Source organism: Cydia splendana, chromosome 21 (genome assembly GCF_910591565.1).
Source record: "Cydia splendana chromosome 21, ilCydSple1.2, whole genome shotgun sequence".
In the NCBI taxonomy this organism is placed as follows: Eukaryota; Metazoa; Arthropoda; class Insecta; order Lepidoptera; family Tortricidae; genus Cydia; species Cydia splendana.
This window is the reverse complement of record NC_085980.1, coordinates 6,186,232-6,198,707: the sequence shown is the minus strand read 5'-3', so window position 1 is coordinate 6,198,707 and position 12,476 is coordinate 6,186,232. Positions and strand designations below refer to the sequence as shown.

The 12,476-nt window shown below is 37.6% G+C and overlaps 1 protein-coding gene across 1 annotated transcript in view; it reads left to right on the top strand.

Annotated features, from left to right (window-relative positions):
- LOC134801170 (protein polybromo-1) overlaps positions 1-12,476 on the top strand; it is a 38,932-nt gene that overhangs the window by 16,337 nt on the left and 10,119 nt on the right. The window contains exons 18-25 of the mRNA XM_063773717.1: positions 3,677-3,795; positions 4,531-4,644; positions 7,072-7,238; positions 8,336-8,402; positions 8,594-8,699; positions 10,010-10,143; positions 11,484-11,594; positions 12,019-12,139. Of these exons, the coding sequence (XP_063629787.1) occupies positions 3,677-3,795; positions 4,531-4,644; positions 7,072-7,238; positions 8,336-8,402; positions 8,594-8,699; positions 10,010-10,143; positions 11,484-11,594; positions 12,019-12,139 (939 nt within the window). The remainder of the gene's footprint in view (positions 1-3,676; positions 3,796-4,530; positions 4,645-7,071; positions 7,239-8,335; positions 8,403-8,593; positions 8,700-10,009; positions 10,144-11,483; positions 11,595-12,018; positions 12,140-12,476) is intronic.

Here is a 12,476-nt window from a genome sequence, read left to right as displayed (position 1 = left end):
GTCACCTCACTATATCGCGGCAAGGACTGACAGATGAGCATCGCCGCAATGGCGGCGTCGTAGGTCAAGCTTCCCAAGTTATGTCTGTTTTATTGTATTAAATCCTTTATTTGATGATGATTGGTGTTTTAGTTTAACAGTTCAGAAGTGCGATAAGTAATTTCAGTCCACAATACATTTTACTTTGTTAAATGATGTAGTTCAACCACACAATGGTTGCCATGGAAACAATGCCGGTCTGCATTATTTTATCATAATTATTTAATTGAATTCGCATCAATCATCATTGAATAACAGACATAAATAGTTTCTGTAGCCGTAATAAGGCTTTACGATTATACTAAAAAGCTGTTAATCAGTTTACACGTCATCAAGATTGTGTACGTGACCTTGAGTTATGGTCAAGTTTGTGATCAGATAATCCATGTTAAATTGGATTACAATGTATGGTAAGCTATGAGGTATCGTTCCAATTTGTTGGGAAAAATATTACAGTCGTGTGACTTACAATGGTGTAACTTTGTAGTAGTTTTTGTGAATAGTTTTGTAAGTGAACTTTGGTGTGATAAATATTTAATTTTATCAGAAATCTAAGGTAAAATCACAAGTTGACATATCCACATAGTATGAGAAAGTATGTAATCATTTCAAAAAGTTAAAATCATTACTATAATTGGCAAGTATGAAATATTATACTTACTTACTCATGCCAAATAAATATTAGTCACTCTTGGCTACTGCGGAGTTCAGTAATCATAGAATTATTACTTACACAGAAATGACAACCCAACAAGGCTATTTGTTACAATTATATCATCAATCAATATCATCTAATTGGCCTCAAATTGATCAGAATACAGTAATTTCCATAGCGCTTATAAAACTTGTGACTAAATAAGTTGGCCGGTTTACTGGTTGAGTAAACAAGACATTTATTCAACCACCTTTATTTCAAAAGTGAAAACAAAAATAGTAGTAGGTATCTGAAGTAATTGATTTAATCATTGTCATGGTTCTTTACTTACAACCCAGTTATGAGGAACATTGAAGTGGCTAGTGTGTTAGATATTTTATAGCACCTATGCACTATGCAGAAAATAGAAATAAAGATCTTTATTGGATTCATCCAAGCTTGTGCACTCACTGTGGTAAAATTTAGGCACATGAAATCTAGTGCAATGTCACAACATATTTGTGTGGCTTAATAATAAATAATATATGGAGATCATAAATGATGACTTGTGTTAATGCAATAAGTGCTGAATAAATTGTTGGGTTATGTTTTAATTTATCATAAAATGCAGTGGTATTAGATTATGGTAAGATAAATGCAACTCCTAGATTGTTGCTGGGCATCTAAATCAAAAGATGATTATCTGGACTACCTATATGAAACGAATTGTCACAGTGTAACTAGCTGTATAGCTTTAGAAATTTATAGAGGTGACTAGAGTTGATTATTAATGAATTGAGTTACATTTACCTAAATGAGGCAAGAATTTAAAATGTCACAGACAATTTCATATACACACTATTAACTTGCAGTTTGTAAACTTTATTCCAACAACATAAGGTCTACTGATGATCGGTTGAAAGTATTGCTGTAAGTACTTGACTGTTTTGTGTGTACTGTCCTCTCCACAATAAAATGCTTATAGACCTAGTCATGTCAAACATTATGTTGGTGGCTGCAAATTGCCTAATCTTTGCAAAGTGAGTACATGGAGATGAATTACTGTGTATGGTTCTTATGTGTTTGTGTATTATGTAATCAACTATTGGTTATGAATGAAGTATGGTCTTGTGTGGTAAAATATACTTACTAATAATTCAACTTTAACACAAGCTACTGTACATACTTTGCATGTTCAAAAGCGAATTGGAGACTTTGTTGTGGTAAAATATGATGTTTAAATGTACACCTAGATGTACTAAATGAACAAAATGAGTGTTGTGTAACAGTACTTACACTGACTAATGGATATTTGTTGACATGTTCTCAAATGAAATAGTGCAGATTAGCATGCTTACTAGGCCGGTGCTTAGTGGATAATTCCATACGAGTTCAGGTGGATTGCAAGCCCAAGAATTGAAGTAGCATGTACGTTGAATTTGCACATGCACTGCAGGAGGCAGTGAGAACAGCGGTGAGATGAAGTAACAAATTGAGTGGAGACAACTGGTATGGTTATTATAGTATATGCAAACCTATAAGTGTGAATTGAATTGTAGGTAATAATGTTTTGTTATTGAATGAAATTTGTGTCATGTTAAGAGGGATGAAAACTAAATTCTAATTAGTTATGCAGAGCTTGCCAATATTGTTAGATATGAGATATCTATCTCACATAGGCGGCTTGTTCATATGGTTATGGGCAAACTGGTTGACTGGTAGTAAAAGTATTAACTGGCTAAAATTAGGCCGGTAGGAATTGAAGTCTATTGATGGTGTGCTCCATGTAGATGGGGACTTCCAAGAACAATTAAAATTATTAATATGTTATTTGTGTGTGTGTATGGCTTCATATTGAAACAATGATTTTTATAATGTTATTTCTTAATTACTTAAAGTAAATTATTGATAAATTAACAGTGTGAAGTGATAATATTCAATGAGTCAACATGTTCAATTTGTTTGTTAAATGTTGTATTATCATGACATGTGTTATTATAAAGTCAATATGACTCCTAGAATGGATATTGCGGCTCGTGGCGGTGCGGCTGCTTGAAGTGAGTCCTCTTCCTGACTGAACTGCAGCTGAAATGGGTTGCAATGAAAGAAGAGTCTGCAATGAGAAGTGACTGCAGATGTTATTACTTACTAAAGTTATCCAATTGAATGAGGCACATAACTTTACAAGTTTACAGTAATGGTCAATATTATTAACACATGTTGTTTCACCAAGTACCTACTTGAAGTAAGTTTCTGGATGTTTTCATGCAAATGAATCATACTGCCTATGCCTACTTTACTGATAATTGGCATGACTTATAAAATGTCTCTTTATGTCTTGTCTGTTTGCAATTTTTCAAAGACATCATAATATCAAGTAATTAATATGGATGGATACTATAATAGGTACATTTAAAAAAAAAAACCATCTAGTAACAAAACAAATAAAATTTGAATAGTACTTATGCTGTGTGACTGAACTACTGTGTGTGCTAAGGCATAACTACCTACTGTTGGCTGGTGAAAGGGGTGTGTACGCAGATCATTCTAGCATTCAAAGCTGCCTCAGATGGAGGAAGAAAGGAAATGGTCTTGTTGAGCGACCTATTCTGAACAACATTTTGTAAGTTAAGTTAGTAAACATTAGTTATGTATAGCAAGTTTATGCCTGGAGGTTTGCTTGTTCATATACTTGCTACTTGGTAGTATCTTTACATCACACACTTTACCATATATTGTTTGGTGTTGACAAAGGTCGAATTGATAACCGATAATGATCTTTCGCGTGTGAAGCCTAACAATCGGTATTGGAAATGGTCACCTCACTATATCGCGGCAAGGACTGACAGATGAGCATCGCCGCAATGGCGGCGTCGTAGGTCAAGCTTCCCAAGTTATGTCTGTTTTATTGTATTAAATCCTTTATTTGATGATGATTGGTGTTTTAGTTTAACAATAGTAATACAGACATACATACATACAGCCATTGTTTTCTTAATTCAGGTTACGCCGACAAGGACGTGTATGTGTGTGAAAGCCGTTATAACTCCAAGCACCGCTGGTTCAAGAAAATCAAGGTGTGGGAGGGCGCCGAGAAAGAAGCGACGCTTATGCCAAGAGAGGTAAGCGGGAAATTCTATTATACCTGCAGTACACCCTTGTAGACCATAAATACATAGTATGTATGTTTAAGCCAGAGGGAATATCTTCCCCACCTGATTTTGAAACCACTGTTTCAAAGTGATAGGGTCCAATTTTGCATAATTTCTGACACCCTTATGCCTTATAAAGTGTTAACACGTTTACTTTTCGTGATTCCGTGCCCCATATATGGGTTGACAGGTCAGATTGGGATAGTGAACGTGTTAACAAGGGAGCAAAGTCGTTGTTTACCCCTCGTGCTGATATTGGCACCCAACAAGCAAAAGATTCCGAAATGGTATCACTATAATAGTGGATCGAGGGTGGTTCAAAAAGTGAAACCTTGAGCGCTGCCAGGGTTTCGACGGAGTTACAGTGCGCAAACTAAAATTTGCAATGCAACTTTGCCCACTGATTTCATGGAATAAAGATAACTTTTCCGAGTGGGTGTGGCGAAACCAATATTCCTTTTTTATGGTTAAGTCTTACTATTAAGATAGTATAACACTTCAAAACTCTGGCGTTTTGTACACATATTTAATTACACAAACGGGTCTACCGCGATACGAAAACGCCGCGAAACGTCGGAATTAAAGGTAAAAACAATGAAATTATATCGCGGTAGACCCGTTTGTGTAATTAAATATATTAAGATAGTGATTATAACTATTATTGAGGCCTATAGTATTGCTCTACAGAGTATTGTTTTGTTTTAGGTGCCCCTCGAGCCCAACCGGACGGTGTCCGTGTTCCGCGAACGCGTTGAGAAACACAAGGACGAACTGGCGGAATTGGAGGTGCTCGAAAACGTACAGGAAAAAGAGAGACCCGTATGTTACTGATTTTCTACATATATTCTACCTACTACTGTATACTATATACCTACTATAAGTTATTTAAGTTACTATAGAGACTGATGACCCCACAGTCAAACTCATTGTTGAGTTTTGCGCCTATGATTATATTTAAGAATACCACCGTATTTTTATTAAATATAATAAATAAAATAAAATTGCGCGGTTGCATCTACTAATAATCTTTATCGCCATTTTAGAATGATTTATAAGATATTTTATTTAACTTAAATCATTATTTAAAAATTACGAAGCATGTTGCAGATTTGCCTGTCTGTTACCACTTCATTCTTAAACCGATTAAGATGACATTTGGTATGGAGATAGTTTGAGGCCCGTGAAAGGACATAGGGTAGTTTTTATCAATCATCATCATCATTCCACGCAGAAGTCGCGGGCAGAAACTGCTATTCTAATTTTTTTTAAAACAAGCAGAAACCTCTGCGAATTATGCTATTAAGCTTAGAATAAATTTAAAAATGGAAAAATTACTGTCTTGGGTTAGACTTGAACTCACGGCCTCTGGATCGATACTCCATCGCTCTGCCATCTGAGCCACCCAGACCTCACCCATAGCCAGCAAATCTTTCTACCGTATGGGTCTAGGGGACCCTAGCGACATCACGATTTATTTTTTTAAGAAGTAGAGCGATGCTATTAAGCTTAACCTCCTGAGACCCAGAAGCAGTTGTTTTGTTTTTGAATTTGGTACTCTTTGTTATTCAACAAAAGTTCAAAATAGCTTGTGGAATATGTACAAAAATTGTACCGGAGGTCTCACGAGGTTAAAATAGTTAGAATACATTTTAAAGTGGAAAAATATAATAATAATATGTGACGTCCCACGGTCAAAGGTACCTTATGGCGGGTATGGAGTTATGCATACCCCAGTAATCTACAATAAATAAGCTATCGATAACACAAAAGATCAACCTTCTAGGTTGCGTAGTTACAGAGATATGATTTTTTGAAAATAATGTTGTGAAATGAGCAACTTTACGATAGAGAAGTTTTAAGTTTAGCCGCCTAAAAAACTATGTTCCTGAAGTAAGTTACATAGTTGACTACAAATAATAATGCCTTATATATCTGAGATTAAAAAAATATTGCGACTTGTTCTGTAATGCAAATATAAACTTTTGATATCGACTGATTTATGTGTATACTAACCAATCTCTTGAAAATAAAGTTTTATTTCATTTTCACGATTGATTGCAATGAGCTCTCAAGATTTAAATTTTATCTATTAGAAAACGACACTGACAGACAGTTTAAGCAAAAAACAATACCGATTTAGAGGTGAAAATGTATTTTCTGACTTTTTCATATAAAATCACAAAATTGAATATTTTTACTTTTAATGTGACACACAATCAATTTTTCTGAGCACATATGAAAGAAATTCTGTCATTCAAATGAAATAAATCCTAAAACCCCAACTAAATACTATATTTAACCCCTTATGCCACTTTGAACTTACATAACAATAACAGTATTTGCTCCATACATTTACGAAAAGGTACCTTATGGAAATAAATCTAATAATACATCACTACAAAATATCAATCATATTATAGTTTATCTTTTATGAATAGAAAATATTAATTTACATTAAACTGCCCCCAATTTAATTAGTTCTTCGTCATAATAATCTTAAAAAAGACCAATAATTTGTATGTAATGAAAAGGTGCCTTGTGGTCAAGTTACATGATGAGGCATGATGATGATGGAACAGTTAGGATAAACTAATAATATTTTGGGGTTAAGATGGTATAAATCGTCTATTTCTTATCAATAATATATTTCGGTTGCTATTGAAGATAAGCGGCATTGAGGTTCAATGACCTCAGATATTCCATAAGGTAATGCGTCGGGTATTGGCATTTTTCAGCAAACCAATGGCTGATTTACTGCATGCGACCAAACCAAATGAAGATTATTCTAGTTAAGAAAGACTTGACGAGAGTAACTTTGGTATAATAGCAGTCTACTTGGATTTGTGATGTCGGTCTATGTACGGTTATAATATTTGCGAGGCGCCCCAACCAGAACTGAAATTATCAAATTAGTTTTGCAGAATGCTAATACAGTTCTCTACCAAACTTCTTTTCCCGTATTGACTAGTTTTTTGGGAATTTTCAATCTTTTTTCCATAAGGTACCTTTTCTACTAAACTCTGAGACGACATTACTAGGCTTATAACTAACTTATAACAAAAATAAAAACAGGTAAACAAACGTTACGCATTAAGGTTTCAGATCACACAATAAAAAAAAATTGAGCATTTTTTCACCTCTTTACAAAACATTTAATATCTCCGAAACTAGAAACCCTCATAAGGTACCTTTTCCCGTGGAACGTCACATATGATATTCTAATATTAATAATTATGTTTTGTCTAGGATGTGGTGATGTACAATCCTCTCGGCACCGATGATGAGAACACCTACTACGAGCAATACAACACAGTTTGCTCCGGAGTTATCAAGACAGGCGACTACGTTTACGTAGTCACGGACGGCGGCAAGCAGATGATCGCACAGGTCGACACCATCTGGGAGACCGGAGAGTAAGTCTTACTTATACAACTCACTACAATACAACACAGTCTATTACGTAGTCAAGACAGGCGACTACGTTTACGTAGTCACGGACGGCGGCAAGCAGATGATCGCACAGGTCGACACCATCTGGGAGACCGGAGAGTAAGTCTTACTTATACAACTCACTACAATACAACACAGTCTATTACGTAGTCAAGACAGGCGACTACGTTTACGTAATCACGGACGGCGGCAAGCAGATGATCGCACAGGTCGACACCATCTGGGAGACCGGCGAGTAAGTCTTACTTATACAACTCACTACAATACAATACAGTCTACTACGTAGTCAAGACAGGCGACTACGTTTACGTAGTCACGGACGGCGGCAAGCAGATGATCGCACAGGTCGACACCATCTGGGAGACCGGAGAGTAAGTCTTACTTATACAACTCACTACAATACAACACAGTCTATTACGTAGTCAAGACAGGCGACTACGTTTACGTAGTCACGGACGGCGGCAAGCAGATGATCGCGCAGGTCGACACCATCTGGGAGACCGGCGAGTAAGTCTTACTTATACAACTCACTACAATACAATACAGTCTACTACGTAGTCAAGACAGGCGACTACGTTTACGTAGTCACGGACGGCGGCAAGCAGATGATCGCACAGGTCGACACCATCTGGGAAACCGGCGAGTAAGTTACATCACTAAATAGTCAGACAAACCAATCCGTTAGTTAAAGAAACAGCGGCGAATCGGCAAAATGTAGGCGAAGAGGGTTGAGCTCCCATTTAAATTTAGAATTTCGTGTCTTTTTTCTACTGACAAATTGGTTTGCCAGCCCATATATATAAACTTCGTTTCAGCTATTACTCTGATTAATGTATGATTAAGCCTAGCTAATGGGGTGCGTCTCACATTCCATATCTTAAGTGGCAACGCCGCACATTATAAAATTAATTGCTCTCCCAATTATATGTGAAATTCAATTTAAGGTTTGATTTGGTTTGAAACGGTGAATAATTTAAAATATTGAAACAAATTCAAGTAGTCATATTGTAAATATCTTAAATATTGGTTCAAACGTAATTTATTATGTAATTTATTTCAGCAACAAATGCTACTTCCGTGGCCCGTTCCTCATCTTCCCCGCAGAAGTAGCTAACATCATCAACAAAGTAAGTAAATAAAAAAAGCATCACACACTGATACAACGGTTGCTACTTGAAGATTACCTAATTTCGTTGGCATAAAAATCATAAAATCATGTAAAGAAAAAGGTATATTGGAAAAACTCATTTTTCATTTTGACGCGCACACAATAACACATTGTGTATAGAAAAGTGTTTAAAATGTTTGTATATTTCAGCCGTTCTACAAGCAAGAGGTGCTCCTGACGACCATGCACGACACCAGCCCACTGGTGGGTATCGTGGGAAAGTGCGCAGTGCTCGACTACGATGATTACCTCAAATGTACGTATACCTACTTTTGACGACTTGATCACAAAAACTCTCCCTTGACGATACGAATCCCCGCTCCGGGTCGTTTCTGGAGCAAAGCCTGTCTTTAGCTATTCAATTTGTCAAGGCCGCGAGCGTATACACAGCATATGGAGTCTTTTTAGACCAGTATCTTCAAATATCTTTTTTTCATATTTGTTGCTTGCGTAACGTCAGTCTGGCCGTTGCTTTGAAACTATGGCTCTATGGCTGGATACAGGCAGTAATAATAATAATAAATAGTGCCGTACTACAAGTACTCACCTGCACCAGTTCTCGAAAATGGTCGTGCCACGCTCTATTGGGATCGATCTGTCATCACTGACAGGACTATTGTCGCCAATAAGCCTGACATTGTGCTGATAGACCGATCGCAGCGCCGGACCGTGCTCGTCGACGTCACCATCCCCCGTGATGAGAATCTCGTGAAGGCCGAGAAGGACAAGTCCAGCAAGTACCTAGACTTAGCTCACGAGATTACCGCCATGTGGGATGTTGACTCGACGATCATTGTTCCGATAGTTGTGTCAGCGAACGGTCTCATAGCGAAGAGTCTCGACCAACACCTAGAGAGACTCGCTGGGTGGTTGGATCAAGGGTCAGATGCAGAAGGCGGTAATTTTGGACACGGCGCGTACGTCGGTTCCTCACTCTGCGGCCCTGACCACCGGCAGCTTGGGCCAAGCCCGGCTCCAGCGGCAATCTAGGTTAGGTTTTTTATAATGTGTTTATATGTATGTATTTTTTATTGTTTTGTAAGTGTTTTTATATTTTACTTTTATATTCATATTATAAATCACCTAGCCTAAGAATTCAAATAAATACAGAAAAAATAATAAATAAATATAATAAAAATAATTTATTTCAGAAGACAGGTTCCATAATATGGTTAGTAACTCTTAACTTAACAACTATGTTAGATAGAAAAATAACAAGTAACAACACAAAAATAATAATATCCTGGCGGGTGCTGCCTCTGCGTGCGTCTCATGACACGGGCAAGGGCAGCATCCGCTCGGTGTACCCCTTAGATTTCATTAAAGTGTCAAAAGGGCCTCTACGTGTTGGCTTCGGCTCTGCGCACGCCTCCCAAAGGCCCAGAACACCATTGTTCCGTGATGGGAAAGACATACAAATAATATTCTAACTTGTTATGCCCGCGTAACTTTTTTTGCTCGCGGTCAGGTATACTCTGTTTACTTTTGCACCAGAAACGACGAGGAAATCGACTGATTAATATTTATTGTAATAATTTATGGATTATTATATGGAATCGTTTACAGGTCGTCCGACGGAGATCTCAGAGAACGACGTGTTCGTGTGCGAGTCGCTGTACGACGAGTCGAACAGAATCGCGCGCAAGCTGACCGCTGGGCTTCGCAAGTTCGAGCACACCAAGGATGTCACTGTTGATGAGGTGAAGGATAACTCTTTGATTTCATTAACAAACGGGTCTACCCCGATATAATTTAATTGTTTTTACCTTAGGGATCGGCCAGAAATCATGTGATCATATTTGGCCTATTTTTGATCATTCGTGATATATTTCTTAGTCACAGTGAAACCTGTGTCCAAACGTCGGTAAATAAAGGTAATAAAATAAATTCGCGATAGACCCGTCTATAAATGTGAGTTAATATGTGTTCAAAACGCGAAAGTTTTAAATACAATAACTTTTTGTAAATCGTTTGATAATTCTTCACATTGTTTTGTTGCTTTTAGACGCCTAGTCAAAACATACAATTACCCCTTAGACAACATGCCAATCGCTACCGCTCTGTAGCGAACGACACGCAACTGCCACTGTCACACTAATATGGAAGAGTGATAGACACAAAGCGATTCGATAGCGAAGGGCAAGCGATTGTCACCTTGGCTAGGCCGCCTGACTCTTTTAATAAGCTTCGCCAAAGTAGGTATACAACAAAAACAACTTTCACAGGATATAGAACTTCAGTGTGTATAATAAATGAATAAATAAATATTATAGGACATTTTTACACAAATTGACTAAACCCCACGGTAAGCTAAAGAAGGCTTGTGTTGTGGGTACTCAGACAACGATATATATATAATATATAAATACATAAATACATAGAAAACAACCATGATTCAGGAACAAGTATCTGTATCATCATACAAAATAAATGCCCTTACCAGGATTCGAACCCGGGACCATCGGCTTCATAGGCAGGTTCACTACCCACTAGGCCAGACCGGTCGTGTATGATCTGTAGGTTGTAACACAGGAGCATTTTTATTGATATAACGTGATAATTATGTAATCAAGATTAAGTCATCAATTTAGGCCACTATGTGCCAGTTCCTTAGAGCATTTAATAACTGGAGTCGCCTTTAAGAGCTTTACCCCTCTGCTGGAAAACTTGCACAATTGTGCAAACTTTTGTATGGACTGACATGGTTATTTGTACGTTACGTACAAATCATGTAGAAATAGCAATACATTTGACGTCCCCTCCCCCGCAAAAACGCTTCGTACGCAGACTGTTTCGTAAAGAAAATGACAACCTTATGACGTCTCCAGTTTCTAAATGCACTAAGACCAGTTCCCATGTCGAATTTTTAGGTCTCTCGTGTTACTTGACATGCTAGATTCAAACATAATTATGTATTTCGTGACCGTGTTATTGTGTTACTTGTTGTTTAAATATTATTTTTTTCACGAATAAACGCACTCTATTCTATTCAATTTCTTATCAAGTATCTGTGTAGTAAATGTTTGTGTTGCGTCCACAGATCTACTACTTCCCGCGGCTGCGCGGGCCGCCGGCGCTGGCATCGCCGCAGGAGGTGCACAGCTTTACGCCCAAGCAGCCCGCCTTCAACCCCGTGCACATCGACTCCATGGTGAGTGAAACACGTTCTTCTTCACGTGTTGATGGTTCTAGACAGCTAGCTACCGACGCTTAATCGCCTGTTTGACGCAGACCCAGTATCCTTACTCGGAACAGAAGTACGGGCACGCTGGACAATACATCATATGCTCCGCGTATGGTATGGGAAGAGAGCTCAACGCAATATTTTATGTTTGTTTTGTGCTTGACAGATGTTTTTTTACATTTCGTTTCTACCATTTTGAAATAATCATGGAGTCAATGTTACGATCATCATACGATTAGGTGTCGTGTTTTTATATTGATATTAATACAAATTTCATGACGGCGTATCAAAACGCATTCGTTCGTTCTAGTGGAATGGCGCAAATGGCCCTAAGTGTGTCAGAAATTGTCCCCTATCACTTTGAAATGATGGTTAATATCGTTATCACCAGGACACGAAGCCGCAGTTCACGAATCTCATCAACACTACGATCGGCCAAGACGTCGAAATGTTGCTCGAGAACTCACTTGATGAGTCGTCTCTAGCGTCGCCAGCTACGCCGCTCTCTGGGGGTACGTATACATTTTAAACCACAGATTAACCACTTGAAAGTGATTGAAACTCGTATAAACCATTTGAAACTCGTTTCAAAATTGTAATATCTCGGTAAAATTATAACAGCGTTGTCTGATGTGCTAGAACCTCTTACTAGTGTCTCGTAAATTTAGAGAATGTAGGGTAATTTCGTTTTGGTATTCATGCGGATATCATGGACAGAAAAATAATTCTACCAAAGCATCGTCTACTAACGCAAATTACTTAGTACTTCTGAAAATGTTAGGAAGTCGAATTTTGGTCAATTAACTGCCCGATTCGAACTTTAAGATACGTCAATTAATAGATCAAGAA